Source organism: Eptatretus burgeri, chromosome 4, assembly GCF_056783735.1.
Source record: "Eptatretus burgeri isolate ZD-2024b chromosome 4, Ebu_testis_v1, whole genome shotgun sequence".
Taxonomy (NCBI): domain Eukaryota; kingdom Metazoa; phylum Chordata; class Myxini; order Myxiniformes; family Myxinidae; genus Eptatretus; species Eptatretus burgeri.
Window position 1 is genome coordinate 125855938 of NC_140964.1, and position 22168 is coordinate 125878105.

The window sequence follows — 22168 nt, forward strand, 5'->3', positions numbered from 1 at the left end:
AATTCTTAACCGATTTGGATGAAATTTTAACAGCTGATAGAAATCCACATTGCAAAAAGACACGTGACTTTTGGTGATGTTCAAGATCAGGATCTGGATTCTGCATCACTTTATATTATCGCCCATTATAAACCAATGGATAATTTTGTGAATTACACATGGCTATTTCTCAAACAGTTTTGCAGTTATTAAATTGAAAATTATACTCTGTATTTATGCATGTAATATTAACATGTGTAGAAAGTTTGATCGAAATTGACTCAAGGTCAAGGTCAGGGTCACCCAAAACATGAAAAACACACATATAAAATACATATTTTTGTTTTACAACATATTTCAAACCTGATAACGGGATCGTAAAGCTGGTTGAAAAGCAATGTTCCTCGGTATTTTCAAATATTTTCTACGATCAGAATGAAGGCAACAAGCACCGATGATAAGTTGTTGAATGTCAAGTGGTGGCTTTAAATGAGTTGTGAAAATTTTCAATCTGCTGCCGTTACCATGACAACGCGCTCCTGATAATTGTTATTTGTGACGTCGCGTTATTTTATTAATGTACGAACAAATAAACACCACACATTCCATGACATTACAGCTTGGACCACCACACGGAAAGGTCAACTAATTCGCCAAGTGTCGTGCTAAGCACGATTTTTCATTCTGTCTGTTTGTTTGTTTGTCAATCGCCTACAGGTCACAATTTGAATCTGATCTTTACGAAACTTCACCACCTGGTGGAGTTCAGTACAAGAAAGAATCCTCTTGTTTTTTGAGGTTAAAAGGTCAAAAGGTCAACATATGCCAAAGGTCACCAACTTTGTCAAATTTCTAAAATCGTCAAGTTTCATCTGATTGACTTGAAATTTGAAGCGGAGTTGCAAAGTTGTTCGTTCAATTCAACCACCAATTATATTTGAGGTCAACATCGGCCAAAGGTCAACAACTTAGTCGAGTTTCTAAAATCCCCAATTTTCATCCAATTGACTTGAAATTTGAAGAGGATTTATATTTCAGGTCACTGAATTCAACCAGCCAATATTTGTGAGGTCAACATCAACCAAGAGGTCAACTTAGGTGGAATTTCTAAAATCCTCAATTTTCATCCGATTGACTTGAAATTTGAAGAGGATTTGCATATTTGGTCATTAAATTCAACCAGCAATTATTTTGAAAGGTCAAATTTGTTTTATGGATTTTGCAAGTCTCATGCTATGTTTGTTTGTTTGTCAACCACCTACAGGACACAATTTCAATTGATCTTCACGAAATTTCACCACCTGATAGATTTCCTTATAAGCAAGAAGCCTATTGTTTTTGAGGTGAAAACATCAACATTGGCTCAAGGTCAACAACTTTGTCAAATTTCTAAAATCGTCAATTTTAATCAAATTGAGTTGAAATTTGAAAAGAAGTTGCACATATGGTCATTGAATTCAACAACCAATTATTTTTGAGGTCAACTTAGGCCAAAAGGTAAACAGCCGAAGGTCAACAACTTTCGTGCATTTTCTAAAATCCTCAATTTTCATCCGATTGACTTGAAATTTCAACAGGTTTTGCCGATCAATTCACTGAATTCAACCACCGATTATTTTTATGGTCAAATTTGTTTGAGGGATTTTGCAAGTTTCTGCTATGCATGAATGACATCTTTCTTGTTTGCTTGTTCGTCTGTCAATCGCCTGCCGGTCATAATTCTAAACGGATCATCATGAAACTTTACCAAGTCATAAATGTAGAGGTAGTCACAACTGAAAAGCCTATTAATTTTGAGGTGAAAAATCATCTTGAGGTCAAATTTCTAAAATAATTTTTCATCCAATTAACTTTAAGGTTGAACAGGATTTGCATATTGGGAAAACAACTATTTTTGAGGTGAAAATATTAAGGGTCATCTCGAGGTCAAACTTCTGAAAAATGATCAATATTCATCCGATTGACCGGAGTATTGATGAAGATCGTCAACTTTAATATTGATGAAATGGACAATTTGACATATCCATGGCAACTTTTTGGGGGAGGAGGGGGTGGAGGTGGATTTTGCAACTATCGTGATGAGCCTTACATGTATCTTGTCTTTTTGTTTGTTTGTGTGCAGGATATCTCAAAACGTTGTGGACAGATTCAGATGAAATTTCGTGGGCAGGTTGGATGTATGACAAGGACAAACTGATTCAATCTTGGTGAAGATCCGGATCCGGCTACTATAATTTTTTAAGTGATTCTTCACCATTGAGAGATAGGGCCAAAAACGATATGCAGTGTGATATCTCGAAAAGTTACAGATGGATTCGAACTAAACTTGCTGGACACGTTGGGTGTGTGACAAGGAAGAATTGATACAATTTTAGTGAAGGTCCGGATCTGATGATTACCCTGCGTTCGCGAAGCGAAAAGCAAATTAAGGGATCAGTCACGTACGTACGTTTGGCATACGTCGTACGTTGTACTGTTACGGATTTGGAAACCTTGTGCACGCAAGCAGCCAGAGTCCCCGTAGTTCAGTTATTTCGATAAGTATGTGTTTATAGTTAGAATCCATCCCCTTTGTCGAATGGGAATTACATGTGTGCGCTATGAGTTATTTTATAGTCAGGTTTATAACATCCTCATCAACAACAACAACGACACCACCCTCACTCGACCCGGTCGCCATTGCGCACGTGTTCGGGACCACGGAGCGTGAGCGGAGGTTTCGTCACCTCAGGTCTGGCTCCGCCTTAGCCAGATGGAGTGTTCGGCCCGACCAATGAAGGGCCGCCACGAGTCGCCTGACAACTGACCGTCCAATCAGGAGGCGAGTGGCGAGGTAAAGAAACCTCTCCCACCTCAAGAAGAGGGGTGTGGTGGTCAGGACGAGTGTGTTCTGCAGTGATTGTGGTGATTGGCTTGGTCTCGGTCGTCGTCTGCGGCCCTTTGCGGTGGATTCTCGTGGTGGTGGTGGCTGGGGACGTGGACCTTGGACTTTGGGTCGTGGGTTTGAGTCCCACTGTGGTGGTTCGGGTCGGTGTGACCGCACGTGGCGGGACAGGTACCCCGGCCCGGCTCTACCGACTAAAGACCCATTGAGGTCAATTTTCGTGTGTGTGTGTGTGTGTGTGTGTGTGTGTGTGTGTGTGTGTGTGTGTGTGTGTGTGTGTGTGTGTGTGTGTGTGTGTGTGCGCGCGCGCGCTCTTCCATGCGTGTGCACGCCCCGTCTGTAAGTAGAATCGTATAAGTGTTTTCCTTCCCTTGTAAATTACATTTTCTTTATTTGTGATAACTCTGCTCTGTGTCTCCCCTCCCCGATTATTGTAAAATAAATCCCCTGTTAAATGTACCAGTACAGCTCGTTTTCTGTGCTTTCCTCCATTGCCCTAGCATGGTGCGAATTGCGAATTAGTGAGGCCGTTCGTGCCGTAAATTGTTCATTTGGTCCAGCGTGGCTTTGGTAACTTCCACTCGGTTACGCCGGATCCGAGTCGGTGATAGCGACTCGTTTCGGACAAAGTCGGCCAAGGGTGTGGTTTCCCTGGTAGTTGGACAGCGTGAGTACTCAGGTAAATTGGAATTAGACAAGTGAACCCTACCTCACGCCGTCAAAATATTGGCGACCACGGTCCTCTAAGTGACCCGTGACCTTTCGGAGTTGTCCGAGAGTCACGACCTAAATTCCGGGTGTTCTGTGGGAGACGACTCTACTGCTCCACCTAGTGGTCGTTTATCGCCGCCGAACCCCAGCCCACAACAGTACGTCATATCTGCATTTTAAGAGCGTACATGGAAAAACCGTTCAGCGGAGGAAATTGAATCTTTACAACGTCACATGACCATGTGATATAGCAGTCACTCTTTTGAGGTCAACACAGGCCAAAGGTCAACATCGGCTAAAACTCTGAAATTGTCAATTTTCATCCAATTGACTTGAAATTTGAACAGGATTTTCATTTCAGCTCACTGGATTCAACCACCAATTATTTTTGAGGTCAGAATTTGCTAAAAGGTCAACATAGGGCAAATTTCCAAAATTATCAATTTTAATCCGATTGAGTTGAAAGTTGAAGAGGATTTTCACACCAGGTCAATACATTCAACTCTTCTTCTTCTTCTTCTTCTTCTTCTTCTTCTTCTTCTTCTTCTTCTTCTTCTTCTTCTTCTTCTTCTTCTTCTTCTTCTTCTTCTTCTTCTTCTTCTTCTTCTTCTTCTTCTTCTTCTTCTTCTTCTTCTTCTTCTTCTTCTTCTTCTTCTTCTTCTTCTTCTTCTTCTTCTTCTTCTTCTTCTTCTTCTTCTTCTTCTTCTTCTTCTTCTTCTTCTTCTTCTTCTTCTTCTTCTTCTTCTTCTTCTTCTTCTTCTTCTTCTTCTTCTTCTTCTTCTTCTTCTCCTCCTCCTCCTCCTCCTCCTCCTCCTCCTCCTCCTCCACCTCCTCCTCCTCCTCCTCCTCCTCCTCCTCCTCCTCCTCCTCCTCCTCCTCCTCCTCCTCCTCCTCCTCCTCCTCCTCCTCCTCCTCCTCCTCCTCCTCCTCCTCCTCCTCCTCCTCCTCCTCCTCCTCCTCCTCCTCCTCCTCCTCCTCCTCCTCCTCCTCCTCCTCCTCCTCCTCCTCCTCCTCCTCCTCCTCCTCCTCCTCCTCCTCCTCCTCCTCCTCCTCCTCCTCCTCCTCCTCCTCCTCCTCCTCCTCCTCCTCCTCCTCCTCCTCCTCCTCCTCCTCCTCCTCCTCCTCCTCCTCCTCCTCCTCCTCCTCCTCCTCCTCCTCCTCCTCCTCCTCCTCCTCCTCCTCCTCCTCCTCCTCCTCCTCCTCCTCCTCCTCCTCCTCCTCCTCCTCCTCCTCCTCCTCCTCCTCCTCCTCCTCCTCCTCCTCCTTCTCCTCCTCCTTCTCCTCCTCCTTCTCCTCCTCCTTCTCCTCCTCCTCCTCCTCCTCCTCCTCCTCCCGTTAGGGGTCGCCACAGCGGATCATCCGTTATGATCCGCATAATGATTTGGCACAGGTTTTTACGCCGGATGCCCTTCCTGACGTAACCCAGGTAGCTTCTTACGACACAGGGATCAATACATTCAATATTAGTACATTCAATACATTCAACCACCAACTATTTTTGAGATCAACATATGTCAGATTTCTAAAATTGTCAATTTTCATCCGATTGACTTGAAATTTGAACAGGGTTTTCATTTCAGCTCAATGGATTCAACCACCAATTCTTTGTGAGGTCAACATAAGCTAAAAGGTCAACATAGGGCAAGTTTCCAAAATTGTCAATTTTAATCCGATTGAGTTGAAATTTGAAGAGGATTTCCTTATTTGATCATTGAATTCAACCACCAATTACTTTTGAGGTCAACTTAGGCCGAATTTCTGAAATCCTCAATTTTCATCCGTTTCACTTGAAATTTGTGCAGGATTTTCATAAAAAATGACCATGTGTCATGTGGTCTGTCAGTATTTGATTGAAGAACAAAAAAATCATTATTAAAAATTACCTTCATCTTTGAAAATTTTCATAGGGGAAACCACTTAACCGGCCAATGCAAAATTTAACGAATTGATCAAATACGCATGGGAAATATCGTTTGATAAACATTTTTTTCATTGGTCATGTGGCTGGCAGCCATATTGGATCAAAGAAAACTAAACTTAAAAAACAAATAAGTTGGCTCGCACCAAATCCTTCTCAAGACTGCACGAGGTATGTGTTCTATGAATACCATCTCCTTTTTTCAGTGATTCTATACCATTAAGGCTGGGTGTGTGACGAGGACCAATTGATTTGATTTTGGTGAAGATCAGAACACAGATTTGGATACAATAATTTTTTTAATCTTCAAAGTGATTCTTCAACAGTGAGAGATTGGGCCAAAAATGATATACATTAGAGCGTATTTCAAAAATGTATTCAACTCGATATGTTCGACTGGATCAGGCATTGCGTGGCAGAGGTATGCTCTCTACCGAGTGTCCTCCAAGTTTTTTTTTATTGCTTCCAGTAGGTGTGCAAAGAAGCGAACGAAACACCTCCTGTGTGTGCAAGGTCAGATCAGGTATGAGAGCATGCGCCGGAGCAGCACGTCGCTGCGTCCACTTTCCGCCAGTACTCCAGGGGCCTCCATCTCGAAATCCCCCAGGCAGATGCCTGGCCTATCCCCATCTCCTTGAGATGTTAATCAACCTGCTGCAACCATGAGGTGTGTAGTTGGCCCGTTGGCCACCTCCACTCAGGAGACTCCCTCGCTGAGAGAATCTGGTGACCAGGATCAGCATCAGGAAAATGAGCCACATGTCCATACAGCCGCAGCTGACGCTCACAGACTATGCAGTAACAAATCTCATTTGAGTCTCTCTCAGCAACCGCTCGTTGGACACAAAGTCCGACCAGCGAAAGCCAAGGATTCTCCAAAAGAGACCTGGTACCAAAGGAATTAAGTCTCTGTCTCAGATCCCTGGTCAGAGTCCAAGTCTCACATCCAGAGAACAGGATTGGAAGCACCAAGGACCTGAAGACTCGGTCTTTCGTCGTCCTGCACAGGTACTGACAGCACCACACCCCATGATCCAGTGAATGCATAACTCCCCAAGCCTGACTCGGACGTCTATTGAACTCTGGCTCACAGCTCACAGAGACATGAATATCACTGCCAAGGTAAGTGAATCTCTCCATGACCTCAACATCCAGGTATAGACAAACATGTCCACACAAGATAGCAGCATCCAATATGTCATTGAAAGACTGAATCTTAGTTTTGACCCAGGAAACCTGGCTCTGACTCCTCAATCAGCACCTTGAGGGCCCCAAAAGGATGTCCAGAGTCAAAGATTACTGCATCATCTGCGAAATCAAGGTCAGAGATCTTGACATTCCCAAACTATGCACCGCAGCTTGTTCTCTCTGACATCCTCCCCAGAATCCAGACCATGTAAGTGCTGAAAAGTGTGGGGGCCAGTCCATACCCCCTGATGAACTCCAGTAACAACTGGAAATAAGTTGGAGATGGTACCACCACACTTCACAGCACTCTCAACACCAGAGTATTGTTCAGACATCAGATTGATCAGTTTTGGTGGCACCCCACGAAGATCAAGAATCCTCCAGAGGGCATCCAGATTCACTGAATCAAACGCTTTGCAGAGATCAACATAGGCTGCAAGCAGACCCTGCCGAAACTCTCGTCTGCGTTCAGTAAGGACCTGAAGAGCAAGGATACGGTTAATCGTTGACCTCTTTGGTGTAAAACCTGACTGCTCTGGGCGCTGGTGCTCAAGCAGATGGTGGCGAACCCTATCAAGAATTATCCGAGCAAAGACCTTGCCGGCACTGAGAGCAGTGTCACCCCTCTAGTTGTTGCAGACCTGGTGATCACCCTTCCCTTTCCAGATAGGAACAACAAGGCCGCTCTTCCAGTCAGTTGGGATGATGCCTGTGTTCCAGGCAGAGCAGTGAACTGCATGCAACGACACGAGTGCAGCATTTCCACCAGCCTTGAGAACTTCATCATGGATGCCACAGATCCCTGGAGCGCTTGACCCCATTTCAACTGATTCACCGCAGCCTGTATTTCCACAACCGAAGGTAGATCACAGTTGATTGGAGGGCCAGCAATAAGGATAGTGATACACCTGACATCCAACTCAACAACAGCTGGTGGATCAGCCTGGTACAGCCGCTCAAAGTAACCGGCCCAGCGGGCCTTCACTTCGGATTCCTCTGGCAAGAGCCCACCACCCTCCGCTCTAACTGCAGTACACCGAGGGATGGGCTTGGAGGAACACCTTGCGCAAATTTCCCTCTAAGTAGGACCAGAATCGTTGACCACAGGTGATGCACTGCCCTTGAATCTTCGTACTTCCCCTCGCACAAGGCATTGACAGAACGTTATTTTGTTCACATCACAAGTGCATGAAAGAAAGTGGAAGCATTCGTTGGTAACTGATTGATTGTTAAAGGAATTCGAATTCGTTTTTATTTTGCTCTGGTTTTTCTTTGACAGCTTATAGCCACTAACAGTTAAGACTGCTAAAAGCCTGGTGTTGGCTTAAAGGTTAAGGTGGCTGGCTTAATGTCTTAAAGTCTTGATATGAGTTCAAGCCCCTGTCAAACCGTTGAAGTAACACCAGGTACAGTTGACTCAGCCTGTCATCTTTCCGATGTTGGCAAAATGAGTACCAGCTTTCCTGTAACAGGGGGCACTGCATTAGTAGAACACCTGCACCCCCAGAAAATGATGCAGCCAAGCAGCCACAGGCTGCATACAACTAAATAAAGAAAGACTGCTCAGGTTTCTCGGTGAAGTAAATTGATGGGAACGTAATTATACGTTGACAGAATTAACTGAATAGTTTGTGGGGGGGGGGGGGTTTGTTTGTTTTGTTTTGTTTTTTAACTTCCGGTAGATGAGCGAACCAACGACTGAGCATATGCACCACCTGCACAACAAATACGAATACAACTCGAAATTGCATAAATATCAACACTTTTAAGCTTCCGAATGCACTGTCTGGACCCATGAGCTCGTAAACGAGGTATCGTTCATCATTCTCCGTGCTGTGGTTAAGTCGTTTACCCCGCTCAGACATAATCTGGCAAATTGCATTTACATATAGATATAGAAGGGCATTGACATTTGGAATTGTTGAAATTAAGCTGTTGCGAGCAAAAATATGTGAAAAGTGTCGATTCACACGTGACGTTACAGATTAGGTGACATTAATCACTGCCAGTGTGTCACGTGATCTGGAGAAATCACCATGAAAGAGAAATTCTGATGAAGTGGTAGATGTATAATCAATTAATTTAGCCAAAATATCAGCTTGGAAACTCAGTCACACATGCGTGTCTTGAGCATCTTCCAGTGATTTTTATTGTGTGCAAGTCGACGGAAATGCTTCACTTATCCTTTAAGTGACTGGAACTCTGAGAAAGAGACAGACAGACAGACAGACAGAGACAACACTACATGTTTTGAGTTGCATCCAGCAGCTATATCATTATTAGATTTTTATTATCTAAAAAATCTCCTGGGACCATGAATCGGCTTGAATTTGAAGATTGAACTCATATTGATCCTTTTAATACCTCTTTTTTTTTCAGTACTTTCTTAACTCCTACAGGTATGTGATAATATTATATGAGTTTCCTTTGCGAGGAACTTCAACATGAAAGGAGGCCATTTGGTCCATCAATCCTGCACGGTGGTTGCCAACCTATGGTTGTTCGTCCGTACTCTTTCTGTTTTAAATGCTGAGCATCATTCAAACGAGGAAGCGGCACATACCACTTTAAAAATCTTTGTTACGACTCGGCCGTGGTTCAAACCGCCGACCTCCCATGGAATCCCCTCTCAGTCATGAAGTTTCCAAATAAGTGCAACAAAAGATAAATATCTTCCAATTTATTTACACATTCGTTACTTTGGTAACATTCATCTGAAAACGCTTTATGCCTTCTGGATTGTTTCTTGGCCTTTTTTTTTTAGCTTGTCAAGCTAAAACGACCTCTAAAAACCATCACAATGTCCTTCAGTCAATCAGTCAGGCAGTGGGCCCATTGACAATCTTTTGGGGTTTTTTTTCCCTCCTCCTCCAATGAGGCGGATCAGCGGATCGTTTTGAAACTCGGCATGATGATTCATGACGATGTGCAAAAACTAATTGAGCCCTTTTTTTCGATTTCCATCCAGGTGGTGAGATCATTGACTTAAAATGCAATTACATGAATATCTGCAGCAATGGTAATTTTCCATCGAATTAAACTGAAAATGAATTTTATCACCAAATTCACCCCGACGACACCCACCCTCCATCGGAAGATGAGCGTTTGTCCCACTTGGGACTAGTCATGTATTTTTCTTGCCAGTTCTTGTTTCACCTCCTTTGTGGTGATAATATTACCTGCATAGTCTGTTGAGAGTGCCTGATGACCTTGACCAGTGTGGTTACAGATATACACAAAATGGCATTCTTCACATGCTGGACCGTAACCGTCGTATCAAGACGCGGCCAGAGCGATTTCAGGACTGTCGTGACCACTTCGATCTCATTGTGTCGTGCGAGGAGAGGGTCTATGACCAAATTGTGGAAGGTGAGGGTCATAGTGTGATAGCAGAAAAGTGTGCGTGCACGTTTTTTTGTGAGCATTGTTTTTGTGTGTGCGTGCATGTGTATTATGTGTATGTGTGTATCATGTGTGTGTTGTTTCCCCCCCCCCAACCCACCCTCCCCCCTTCTCTCGAAGAACAAGGTTAAATTGACGGTTACCAGTACAAAATCTGGCACAGCCAATAAGGGAAGAGAGAGAAGGGAAGAAACACTGAAATTAGCCAATTCGAGAGTTGAGTTAGGAAGGGTTAGTTGGGGCAATAAAGATAATGGGTCAGGATGGGGGATGACATGAGGTGGCAGTGGACTGTTTGCTTGAAAATATGAAGGGAAGTGTGAAAGAATGGCTTCTGAAAGTGGTTCCATATACGGGATAAACGAGTATAGAGGTGTGCAGTGCACCTGGATTTTGGAATTTTTAACCAGGAGGGGGTTACTAGAACAACACATGTTGGGGAGGGTCGGAGGACTGAAAGAACAAAAGGAACAATCTTGGAGAAGAGACTGTCACAAACGGAGACCAACTAGAATGGCACTCGGTATGGCGCATACCTCTGGCAGGCTGTGAACAGTTTACGTTTTGGAGCCCACTAATAGAAGCCAGATCTGTATCTGGATCTTAACCAAAATCGAATCGGCTTGTTCTTGTCACTTGCCGATTCATTCAGCAAGTTTTGTCATAATCCATTGACAATCTCTTGAAATATTATGCTATGTAGCGTTTTTGACCCTATATCTCAATGGTGAAGAATCACTTTCACAATTTTTAAAATTCTCATATCTGGATCCTTATTCAGATCTTCACCGAAATTGAGTCAGTTCATCCTTGGCACACATCCAACCTATCCACCAAGTTTCATCTGAATTGGTCCATGAGACAGACAAAAGGGGTGAAAACATAACCGCTGTCCACCTTTGGTGGTGGAGGTAATGACTTGCTTACGATGTACTGACAGCAACAGACCTTGTGCTTCAACCTCATTATGGAAGATTCCATTAATGTTGAGAACATGCTGCAGACAGAGAGCCTGGCAAGCAAAGCAGAGTGTTCGGCTGTCGAACGTCTTGGATATGTCCAAGGAGATATTCCTGTCCTCTTTATTGAGATTTAGGGCCACCAACCATTGCTGAGGGAGGAGCAGTACCGGGGCAAAATCCAAACTGATGGTCAGAGATCAAGCTGTTTGAAAACAAGAAAGACTTCACATTAGCAACAATGATGGATTCCATGACTTTGCTTGTAATTGCAAGGAAGCTCACTGGCCTAAATTTAGGAAATGTTTTTGCACCCTTGATCTTGTAGATTGGAATGATAATTGCTGGAATAATATTTTGCCAATGGAAGGCAGCCAGAGTAGAAGAATAGACTGAATAGGGCAGAAGAAGGAATGGGAGAGCAGGATTTGAGAACATGGGCCCTGATGCCATCTGGACCCGTCGCTGAAGCAGGGTCACGACTCAGCAGAACTTTATCCACCTTCCCAGGTGAGAAGGATGCAGAGACAGATATAAATTGGGTCCAAAGGTGTACCGGAACGGCACTCGGTAGAGCTCACCTCGCGCACTCGTTCTGAGCAAAAATACCATTGTTAACTGAACTTGCTACAATTATGACCTCCTGCTCTTGTAGCCCATATACCTGGATCATTCATGCACCCTATTATGTCATATACGTTGCCATTTATCCGTAGCATTATTGATTGATTGAAAGGATATTTAACGACCACTTTTGTGCATATTTAGACTAAATTGCATCAATGAAGGTGAATATGAAGAAAAAAAAAATCAAACTATATTACCCATGCCTAGTTGATCATGTGTACAAAGTCTTACATCGATCTGTTAAGCAGTTCTGGAGAAGATTTTATTGTTTTTATTTTCAATCCAATATGGCCACCAGATAACCTGATCGATGACGTCATAAATTTAATTCTTGACTTATTTCGGGTCATAGATCAGATATATAAAGTTTCAGATTTTTTGGACAAGGATTTTCATTCAACCAATCATGGCTGGAAAACCACTTCACCGAGGATGTCATCATTATCACCCTGTATCCCCATTGGGGAGTTTATGATCTATGCAAAGTTTCATTTTTTTGGGGGGGGGGGGGTTGAGCGGTTTCAGAGAAGAAGATAGCCAAATGTTTTCCTTTCATCCAAAATGGCTGCAATACTATGTGACTGACCTTTGACATCAGAGTTGTCAATAACATATTTGCCATGGGGAGAACCTCCTATGTTTAAAGTTTTGCATCGATCGAACAAGTGGTTGCAGAGAAAAAAAAAATTTAAGTGAAAACATATAGACGTGGGCAGACAGACAGGGGCGTTACAACGGTCTCGCAACCCCTTTTGGGGCAGGACTTAATGTGGAGACAGAGTGGCATGGTTTGGCTACACGAGATTTCTGGACAAACAGAGTTCAGACAGATTTAAAAAAAAAAAAAACTGTTTCAACGTTGTGTGTAGTTTGTTGTATTGGTGTGTTCACATGCGATGTCCTCGCACATTTTGCGCTTGTGCTGCATCCGTTTTGTGTTTTCTTTCATACATGTTTTGCTGTTTTGCATGTGATTTTTGTATGTTGTTTATGTTTGCATGCACATGTGTTTTGTCTGTTTCTGTGCTTGCGTTTTTGTCGTCTGCGATTATCCATTTCATGCTAATATTAGACAACAGACTCATTCGCCTGAAGCTGACTGGAGTTATTTATCTGTTCTTTTTTTGTCTGAGCTTTATTAACATCAGCTCACATATTATGCAGATGCACAATCGTGACATTAAAATGTATCTTGTATAATTTTTGGCTGGAATTCTCCAAAATATGTTACTTTCTCGCCATGCTGTTGTGTAATAGAGTTGCACAGCCGAGACCAGGAGACTTATGAACCAGTGCATGTTATCAACGTGGATATTGAGGACAACCACGAAGATGCCACCATTGGAGCTTTTCTCATCTATGAGCTCTGTCAATGTGTGAGTTCTCTCTTTTTGTTTGATGTCTTCCTTATTTTTTCACTTCTGTACGATATCACATCGTCATATCCGCCACGTTTAATCCTGTAGCCCCATCGATGCATTATATTGACATCCATAGCATATATTTTAAGACATCACCTTTGAACAATGAGCAAGAATGTACCATGAAGCCCTCTATGCTCGGTAGACAGTGTCAGGTGCTGACAGCAATTGTAGTATTCCTCTGCATATCCCCCAAGCTGCATTAAAGCCATGACAGGACTCTTGGCAGAACAGACACGCTGGTGTGCCAGGCTTCCTTCGTGCCGGGCAGTTGTTGGATTTCCACTTTTTGCTTCCAAGTTGATCAATGTTGTATTTGAAACAAATTTATGACTGGCTTGAGATTACCTTGGGTACGAGTGGTGAAATATGTTGATGTAGAACGTCAGAGACTATTTTTTTGTTGTTGTTGTAACCTTCCTTCCACTTGTTCTATCGATTATGGTAATTTCAGGTAGGCACCAGCAAACAGAATGTGGCCCTCACGCAATCTAAAGTATCTGTATTCATCAATTTATTTGTTTCTTTATTTGTTTGTTTGTGTTTCAAAGACCAAGTTTGTGATGTTTTCATGCTTGAGCACTGGAACATTTTCAGGTAGCATCGTAACTCCAATGGCTCCTTTCAGGAATGTCATTGAACCGCAGAGAGCTTCCATTTGGAGCTCTTTTGTGGTAATTAACTTTTTATCACTCTAATAGCTCTGACAATGTGTAGTGCAAGATGGAGGGGTTTTTTTCATTTCAGTTTCAACTTTCTCAAATCCAAAAAAAATTCCGGAAGTAGCTGGAATAAATCATTTTCATCGCAGGAAGTGTGCGTGCGTGCGTGCGTGCGTGCATGCTGCACTTTATTCAAAAAGGTTCCAGTTGTCTTACAATCTACACTTACAAGTGTCAGTGTGTCAGTCGGTGTGTGTGTCTCGTCCATCACTGCAAAACCATAAAACTTAGCGGCTTGAAACTTCGCATACATTTGAAGGGAATTCCATGGAAGTGCATGAGTGAAAATTGGGTGTTTGGGTCAATTAAAACACCCCTTTTGAAGATAATTAACGGCCTGATTTAATTATATCCTTTATCATACGCATCCTCGGACACCTCACTCTCCCTCGATTGGAGGGGTCTTCATTCGCCATTTTTTGTTTTTGTCCTGCTCAACAATGCCTTGACTTGGAACAGGCCGCAACAGTTTCTTAACGATAAAGTTGTTTTTTTTACCACTTTCCTCACTCATATCATGGAATGCCTGATCATCATACCTATGAATTGCTGGATATATTGCAATATTTATAAACACCTGGAGATGTCAGCGTTTGCGGCTTTATTTCATTTCTGCATCGGGTGTGGCGATATATGGATATACCGGTTATATCGATATAATCTTTCATATCGATATACCGGTATTGGAATTCCAAATATCCTGGTATACCGAAAAAAATCGATATGGAAAAAAAACCCGGTATATCACCAACAAATCAAAGAAAGGTGTTTACAATCTTTAACTACTGAACACGATTTAAAAAGCCTTGATGCACTCAGTGTCTCGGCAAAACATGGAACAGGATCAGTGGAACGTACAGTACGACGTCAAGACGTACCAGGAAGTAAGTGCAGTATATGTTAACTTTTAAACCTCGGTATCCAAGCTCATCAGCACCGTACAAGAAATCACGTTTTTCTTTGTCCTTATGGCTGGTTTCAAAGCAATTGACAATTGTTTAATATCTATATGAATCAGGTGTGCTTTAAAAATCCTGTGCCAATTAAGTGATCAGCGATAGCGGTACGAAAGGGATTGCGGTACGAAAACGATAAGAGTATGATCATTCCGGTACAGCATTCCGTGATCGTCATACCCGTACGGCGATAGCGATGGATCTCGATTCTCGACCTGTGCCATTACCAATACTGATCTCGCTTTCAAACAAAATCACTTTTAATACAAGTTGAAGTTGGAAGTAAAATAACTGTTCTCATTCTCATCATGGGGGTGAGGGGTGGGGGGAAGCCCCGTGTGGGAATACTTTGAAAAATTACCGTGTGTTAATGATGTGCATGTCATATATGAATACGTCATGGACCATCGGACCATTGCGTATTTTTGGAACCTGCGTTCAAAAAAAATTTTTTTTTTTTTTAAATAATATCGATAGACCGGTATATACTGGTATGACCCCACCGGTATATCGAGATCGAAAAAAATCGATATTGACGGAGCCTATTTCTGCACATGCCATAACCTCTAGAATCTCCTAATCTGAGCAAAATATAAAAATGTAAACTTCAGAGTTGAACTTATCACCAGTTTCGACTACTCAAAAAAAAGTGTTCATTTTAGTGGGGCAACTTAGCATAACAATTGTGCATTTTGTGAGGAAAGCACCAAATTTGGCACACTAGTAGCCTATCATATTATGAACAGATATGGATATTGGGCCATCTCAAATTCAGCTGCTGATGGCTGTGGCAGCCATTTTCCACTGCCATCAATAATTTTGAGATGGCCCAATATCCAAATCTGTTCATAATATGATAGGCTACTAGTGTGCCAAATTTGGTGCTTTCCTCACAAAATGCACAATTGTTATGCTATATTTAGCTAAGTTGCCCCACTATTTGTCCAATTTGGACATTGCTTGACATTCCAGGTGTCTCCAGGTGCATGGTGTTTATACGACCAATTGGCAATCGATAATGGCTTGCCAAGCCAGCCGTTCCTTATCAACTGTTTCATTGGAGTGCTTGCTTGAGTGCTTAAGACAATTGGCGAGCTTGGTTAATCATTTCCAAACAATTGCAAAACAGAGCAAAAGCATTCGCGCTGTCACTATGAGGGGAAGGGAAGGCAGAAGGCAGTTCGACTTAAACAAAGTTCTGGCCGTATATGCCTGTGTTTCACCCCATGTTGTCGTGCGTGCAATCCCTCGGTCGGGAGCTCGCTTGCTTTAAAATGTGCAATTTTATTTCGACTTTTCGCAATTTTGTACAATCTTCTTTCATGATACGACCCGTCACTTCAACATAAATCGATGTATATAAAACTAGAAGGACACTCCAGAGAGCGCATACCTCCACGACGTAATGCATGCTACATGAGAACGCATTGGGCCCAATACATTTTTTAAACATCATGCTATATATCGTTTTTGGCCCTATCTCTCAATGGTGAAGAATCACTTTAGAAGTTAAATAAATCTCGTATCAAGATCCGGATTCAGATCTTCACCAAAATCGAATCAATTTGTCGTGGTCACGCACCCAAAACTGTCCCTCTCTTTCTCCCAACCCTCTCCCTCTCGTTCTCTCAACCCTGTCTCCTCTCTCTCTCTCTCTCTCTCTCTCTCTCTCTCTCTCTCTCTCTCTCTCTCTCTCTCTCTCTCTCTCTCTCTCTCTCTCTCTCTATCTCTATCTCTATCTCTCTCTCTATCTCTATCTCTCTCTCTCTCTATCTATCTATCTATCTATCTATCTCTATCTCTATCTCTATCTCTATCTCTATCTCTATCTCTATCTCTATCTCTATCTCTATCTCTATCTCTATCTCTATCTCTATCTCTATCTCTATCTCTATCTCTATCTCTATCTCTATCTCTATCTCTATCTCTATCTCTATCTCTATCTATCTATCCCTCTATCCCTCTATCCCTCTATCCCTCTATCCCTCTATCCCTCTATCCCTCTATCCCTCTATCCCTCTATCCCTCTGAATTTAAAACGGCTTCCCCAGAGTGTAACATGTATGAGTCAGATTTTGAGTGAGCTGACTGCGCAAATATTCTGCATGTGGGAACATGCATGCTTGCAGTCAGGCCTTTGCCAGGTAAATGGCATGAGTTTTATGTGAAATCTGACTGTTAAAATGAAAACGTGGTTTGGCCGCGTTTTATCGCCCTTCCTTTCCCTTCCCCTCACACTGCCTTCCCTTCCCTTCCCCTCATGCTGCCTTCCCTTCCCCTCACACTGCCTTCCCTTCCCCTCATGCTGCCTGCCCTTCCCCTCACACTGCCTTCCCTTCCCCTCACGCTGCCTTCCCTTCCCCTCACGCTGCCTTCCCTTCCCCTCACGCTGCCTTCCCTTCCCTTCACGCTGCCTTCCCTTCCCCTCACGCTGCCTTCCCTTCCCCTCACGCTGCCTTCCCTTTCCCTCACACTGCCTTCCCTTCCCCTCATGCAGCCTTCCCTTCCCTTCCCCTCACACTGCCTTCCCTTCCCCGCACACTGCCTTCCCTTCCCCTCACACTGCCTTCCCTTCCCCTCACGCTGCCTTCCCTTCCCCTCACGCTGCCTTCCCTTCCCCTCACGCTGCCTTCCCTTCCCCTCACGCTGCCTTCCCTTCCCCTCATGCTGCCTTCCCTTCCCCTCATGCTGCCTTCCCTTCCCCTCATGCTGCCTTCCCTTCCCCTCATGCAGCCTTCACTTCCCTTCCCCTCATGCTGCCTTCCCTTCCCCTCATGCTGCCTTACTTCCCTTCCCTCCTTTTCCCTCACACTGCCTTCCCTTCCCATTCACTCACGCTGCCTTTCTTTCCTTCCCCTCATGCTGCCTTCACTTCTCTTCCACTCACACTGCCTTCCCCCCCTCCCCTCACGCGTCCCTTCTCCCAAATCCCCTCCCCCCTCCACCCCACCTAAACATCTCTGGATGGTCTCTGCATGCTGTATTAACTTGATGTTTTAATGTATCCCATTTCATTCAATTCTGTGCTTCCCTCCCCCTTCTCTACAAGTCCCACGACCAAAGGCAAGCCCTTTCCCCCCTCAAGTCCACAAACCAAATGCAAGTCCAGAACCTCCTCCCCTCATGTGCATCACCTCCCAAACTCCCTCCCCTCCACACTTCCCCCCTCCTCTCTCCCCCATCCTCCTCGCTCCCACCACCCTCCCGGAGTGTATGATGACATTTGCCGAGGTGTTATTCTCCGCCCAGGAATGCATCTTCGATTTGTAACACGATGTGGATGGGAAAATATTTTCCGCTCCATGCTTTTTCCCTGTACACACTACTTTCATGGAACACATCTCGTTCGTAGCCATGCCTGCAGCAGCAGCAGCAACAGCAGCAGCAGCAGCAACAACAAAAATTAGTGTTTTAAAAGATCCTTTTTGGGGGTGTTTCACTTCATTTTCCATTCTCGTTGAAACTCATAAATATACCTGCAATATGTTTGTGAAGGAAAACCTGCCATCTTTGGATTAAACTAGTCAGCGAAGTGATGGGTTTTAAATGCTAGCTTTTATAATTTAGCATGTGTATTTAAAGCTAAAATTTATAAGCCCATTTCATTGCTCCGTGAAAGCTGTGTGCATGTGACGTCGTTGATTTAGACTGCAATCATGCGGATAAACGGACTCTCAGGAACGGGTGCAGTTAGCTTGTGCAATCCACATTCAAGGGGAAAAAAATCAACTTTGTTGAACTTTGTCTAAGGTAGCCTGAGCACATGAGTCGAGCCCTTAGGTCTTGCAGTTCACCTAATACCAGGAGCCCGTTCTTAAACAACTTTCTGTGGCCGAAGGTACTGCACAGAATCTGTACGTTCTTCAGTTATGGTTAAAAAAAAAACTCGACCGAGTCCGAGCGAAGCGAGGTTGAGATTTGGTCTGCGCTAAAGGGATGATTCTTTAGGAGGTTCCTTACGGGCGGTCATAACTTGGGACAGGCAGTGTTGATGTTGGAGAAAGGACTCATTAATTGTGACCCTCACTGTGCTGCTTTATTATCTCTGCCACCAAATGCTCCCAATAACATCGGGGACTTCACAACAACATAAGCAGAGTTTGCAAAAGTTTAGATTCACTTGAGTTAATCACTGGTGATGTATTGTGTACTCTCGCTCTTTTGTTTCGTCCCAGATTCAGCTCACGGAAGACATGGACAATGAAATGGATGAATTACTGCAGGAATTTGAGGACAAGAGCGGAAAGTCTTTCTTGCACACTGTCTGCTTCTACTAGGACATGGCGAAGTTACTTTTATGATAACGCTCGTCTCGTCTCGTGACGAGAAAACAACCCATCAGAAAGATTTGTCACCAGGATAAACAGCTTGGTAGACAGGAAATGTTCTTGAGCACGTCGCAAGATTGCCATCCAGATTCGGGTCTGTCGGCCCTGCTTCAACGTTTTCTTGCAGCCTTTACCTTCGAACATTGACTTTGAGAAACTTGCAGGTTTTTTGGGGTTTTTTTTTTTTTTTGCTGCTTCTGTACGGAACAGTTTAACAAAAACGGCCTTCGAACGGTGTGTTGCACTTGACCATGTTATTTTGGCTTTCCACAGGAAAGGTCAGCTATTCGTCTTTTTGGTAATTTTGGAGCAACCTGTGCATCGCTTGCACATCACCTAATGGTTGAATATCATGCAGCAGTGTTGAGCATCAAGTTGTGCTTAGATCATGGTACATCATGACGACGCAAGTACACATATAATCATCCTTCACCAATATATCGTGGGATGATGTAAACAAGCTTCCACACGGCAAGAGCTTTGTCATCGTGACTGATTGTAAACGTAATTGCTGTTGGATTTACTCCAATTATGTACGAGGTGGTTCCAGGAGCAATGGTTGTTCGGAGTGATCTTCCGTCTAGTTTTACTGCGGGACATGCTCGGCCAGACCATGCACGCAGCATTTGCAATGTGAGCTTTGATTTTTTTTTTTTTACGAACTCACGTGGAACAAAACCGGAGCGTTGAAATGTGGGCTCCGAGGTTCATCACCGGTCATCTACGTACGTTGACAGTTACATACAGCATGGAAAGCAAGACAAATGTATTTTATTCCCGATGGGACTCGTCATTTTATTTACCTTTTTCAAACTTTAGTTCTGGTTTAACTCGGTTTATCTGCAAACCTTGCCCAAATGCCACTAAGCTTTTTGATCTGTGGGTTATTGAAGCAGACATGAAAAGGCTTCCTTCGTTCATCACTCGTGCTCCTCTGATTCTCTTGTGCTGCCATAGGTGCTTGTTAATGAACGACGAGATCATGGTCAAGCATCTACCTACAGAACAAATGACTGTTCTTTGCTTGGAATTATCATTTGTAGAAATAATGAGACAAAACACTTGAACTACTCCGTAAACCCCTGTATGGTTTGCATAAAACGAGAAGCAAATCCACACATCGATACCAATCTTTTTTTCTTCTTCTCAGTTTCAAGCGAGAGTTCATCGTCTGAATTAACTCGTCGTATCACATAAAGCGTTCAACGGCTGAAAATAAATACCATGGTCTCAACCTTTTATCATGGAACGATATCCGTTGATCGATGAAGGCAACCTTGGGTCCAAAATGCCGGAGCCAACTACCAGTTTGACGCCAACAGTCAATCTTACCTTATTGCGGGGGAGGATTCTGCCCAAGTCCTTCAACGCAACGACAGACCGACCCGGCCTGGCGTTCGACTGAAAGGGCAGTAATTTGGAATTTGATCAGAATTCTGGCGATAACTCGCTCACCTGTTCGCCAGTCACGTCCACCGGCTGATGGTAGCAGACGGGACACCCGGCTTAACGTCCATCCGAGCGTGGCGATGCAACGATGCCCTGCCCGCGGTGCACCAATCCAAATATTTATACTTCTCATAGTAAAGTTGGGAATCAAACCCAGGCCAGACGGGTCGAAGGTGAGTGCACTACCTCTGCATCATCCTGTCGGACCCTGAAATGCCGAAGGTTTTATTTTTGTCTTGGACACTTTTTTTTTCTTGCTGATTATACGATTCATGTGCGTATGCTTCTTCTTTCCAGTGCCTGCAAAAGTTATGATTATAGTCCTACCAGGGTGATGTGTGTTTTTATTTTCAGGAACTTGAAAGACGTTGTTTGAAAGTGAATATTGAGTTCAAGGAATGGGAATGTATGAATTTATTTATACATGTCGATACCGGACAAGCCGATGTACATTGAACACTCTTCCTGATACTATCTGGGAATAAAGTCGAGTTTTGCATGTGTCTTTTGTACCATTCTTTCCCAACTCCTGCGTCAACTGTCATTCCGAGTTCAGCCTTGCCAATCACTCGGGGAGAGATCGGAGAACGAGTACAAGTAGGATTCACGTGGAATGTGTTCCACCTGGGACAATGACCCCCATCCAGCGTTCATTGTTATTATATTGTTTGGATGGACGTGATGGGACAAATCTCCCCGAGGAGGTCAGGAATCGCATGGGGGGGGACCCAGGGCGTGTCGGTTCGTACCGCATAGTCCGGATATGGACATCATGGACAAAAAACATTTTCACTTTCACAACGAGCGACTCGTGGAACATAAACACCGGATCCATCATCATATCTTTTTATATTCCAACGATCGTTTTGGCAAAATGTCCACTATCTCGCTCGTTTCTGCACTCACTCATCTGTCATGCAGTTTGGCTTTTGCTGAACAATCTCCTATTTCCTTCCCTCTTCGATCAAACGATCCTTTTATACTCAAATCCTCCTCCACACCTTTGCGTTGACTTTTCAGCTTTTTCTCTTGATTCGGTTTTGCAATCACGTATTGTGAACCCTACTTCATTGAGAATATTTTGCTTGCTTTTATTTTCGCTCTGCCCAGTCTTGTTCGTTCTTCCTTCCCCCCATTTTTGATTAACCCCACACCTTACACCAAGCTTCATCGCCCCCCTCTCTTTCGTTTATCTCTCCGGTGTCTCTCGCTTCCCACCTCCCCTCTCGGCTACCTCGTCCGCCCAGTTCAGCGGAAGCCCCTCAGTCGCCGCTGTGCGGGCGTCGGGATGATGCAGGGATTTCTCTTGCGACCTCCATACCTCTCAGCACGACTGCATTCCCTAAACCATACAATGTACGGAAAAGAGGCCACGACTCCTGCCGTGCGCTAGTGGAGATTCGTTCATTGTAAGGACTTCGACGTCATCCTCGAGTCATCTTCCCAGACTCATCCCCGCGAGCACGGATCTACGTCCTTCGTCCCGCGTCCCACCACGGATGCCGCGTCTCGCGTCGGCGACAATGATCTTCATGATATTAGGAACGTCCGTTGTGCTGGTAAGGGCCGCAGGTGGGGATTTTGATGTGATTGCAACCTGTGTTACGTGGCCACATGACTGTCC

At 43.9% G+C, this 22168-nt stretch overlaps 2 protein-coding genes across 7 annotated transcripts in view; both read left to right on the plus strand.

Annotated features, from left to right (window-relative positions):
* LOC147029049 (RNA polymerase II subunit A C-terminal domain phosphatase SSU72-like) overlaps nucleotides 1–21045 on the plus strand; it is a 60885-nt gene extending 39840 nt beyond the window's left edge. For all 6 annotated transcript variants that reach the window (XM_085879953.1, XM_085879951.1, XM_085879955.1 and 3 more), the window contains exons 3-5: nucleotides 9910–10049; nucleotides 12926–13044; nucleotides 18943–21045. In XM_085879953.1, coding sequence (XP_085736079.1) covers nucleotides 9910–10049; nucleotides 12926–13044; nucleotides 18943–19044 — 361 coding nt within the window. In that variant the 3' untranslated portion in view covers nucleotides 19045–21045. The remainder of the gene's footprint in view (nucleotides 1–9909; nucleotides 10050–12925; nucleotides 13045–18942) is intronic.
* Nucleotides 21046–21168: 123 nt separating this feature from the next.
* Nucleotides 21169–22168, plus strand: part of TMEM240 (transmembrane protein 240) — a 183864-nt gene continuing 182864 nt past the window's right edge. The window contains exon 1 of the mRNA XM_085879958.1: nucleotides 21169–22103. Coding sequence (XP_085736084.1) covers nucleotides 22044–22103 — 60 coding nt within the window. The 5' untranslated portion in view covers nucleotides 21169–22043. The remainder of the gene's footprint in view (nucleotides 22104–22168) is intronic.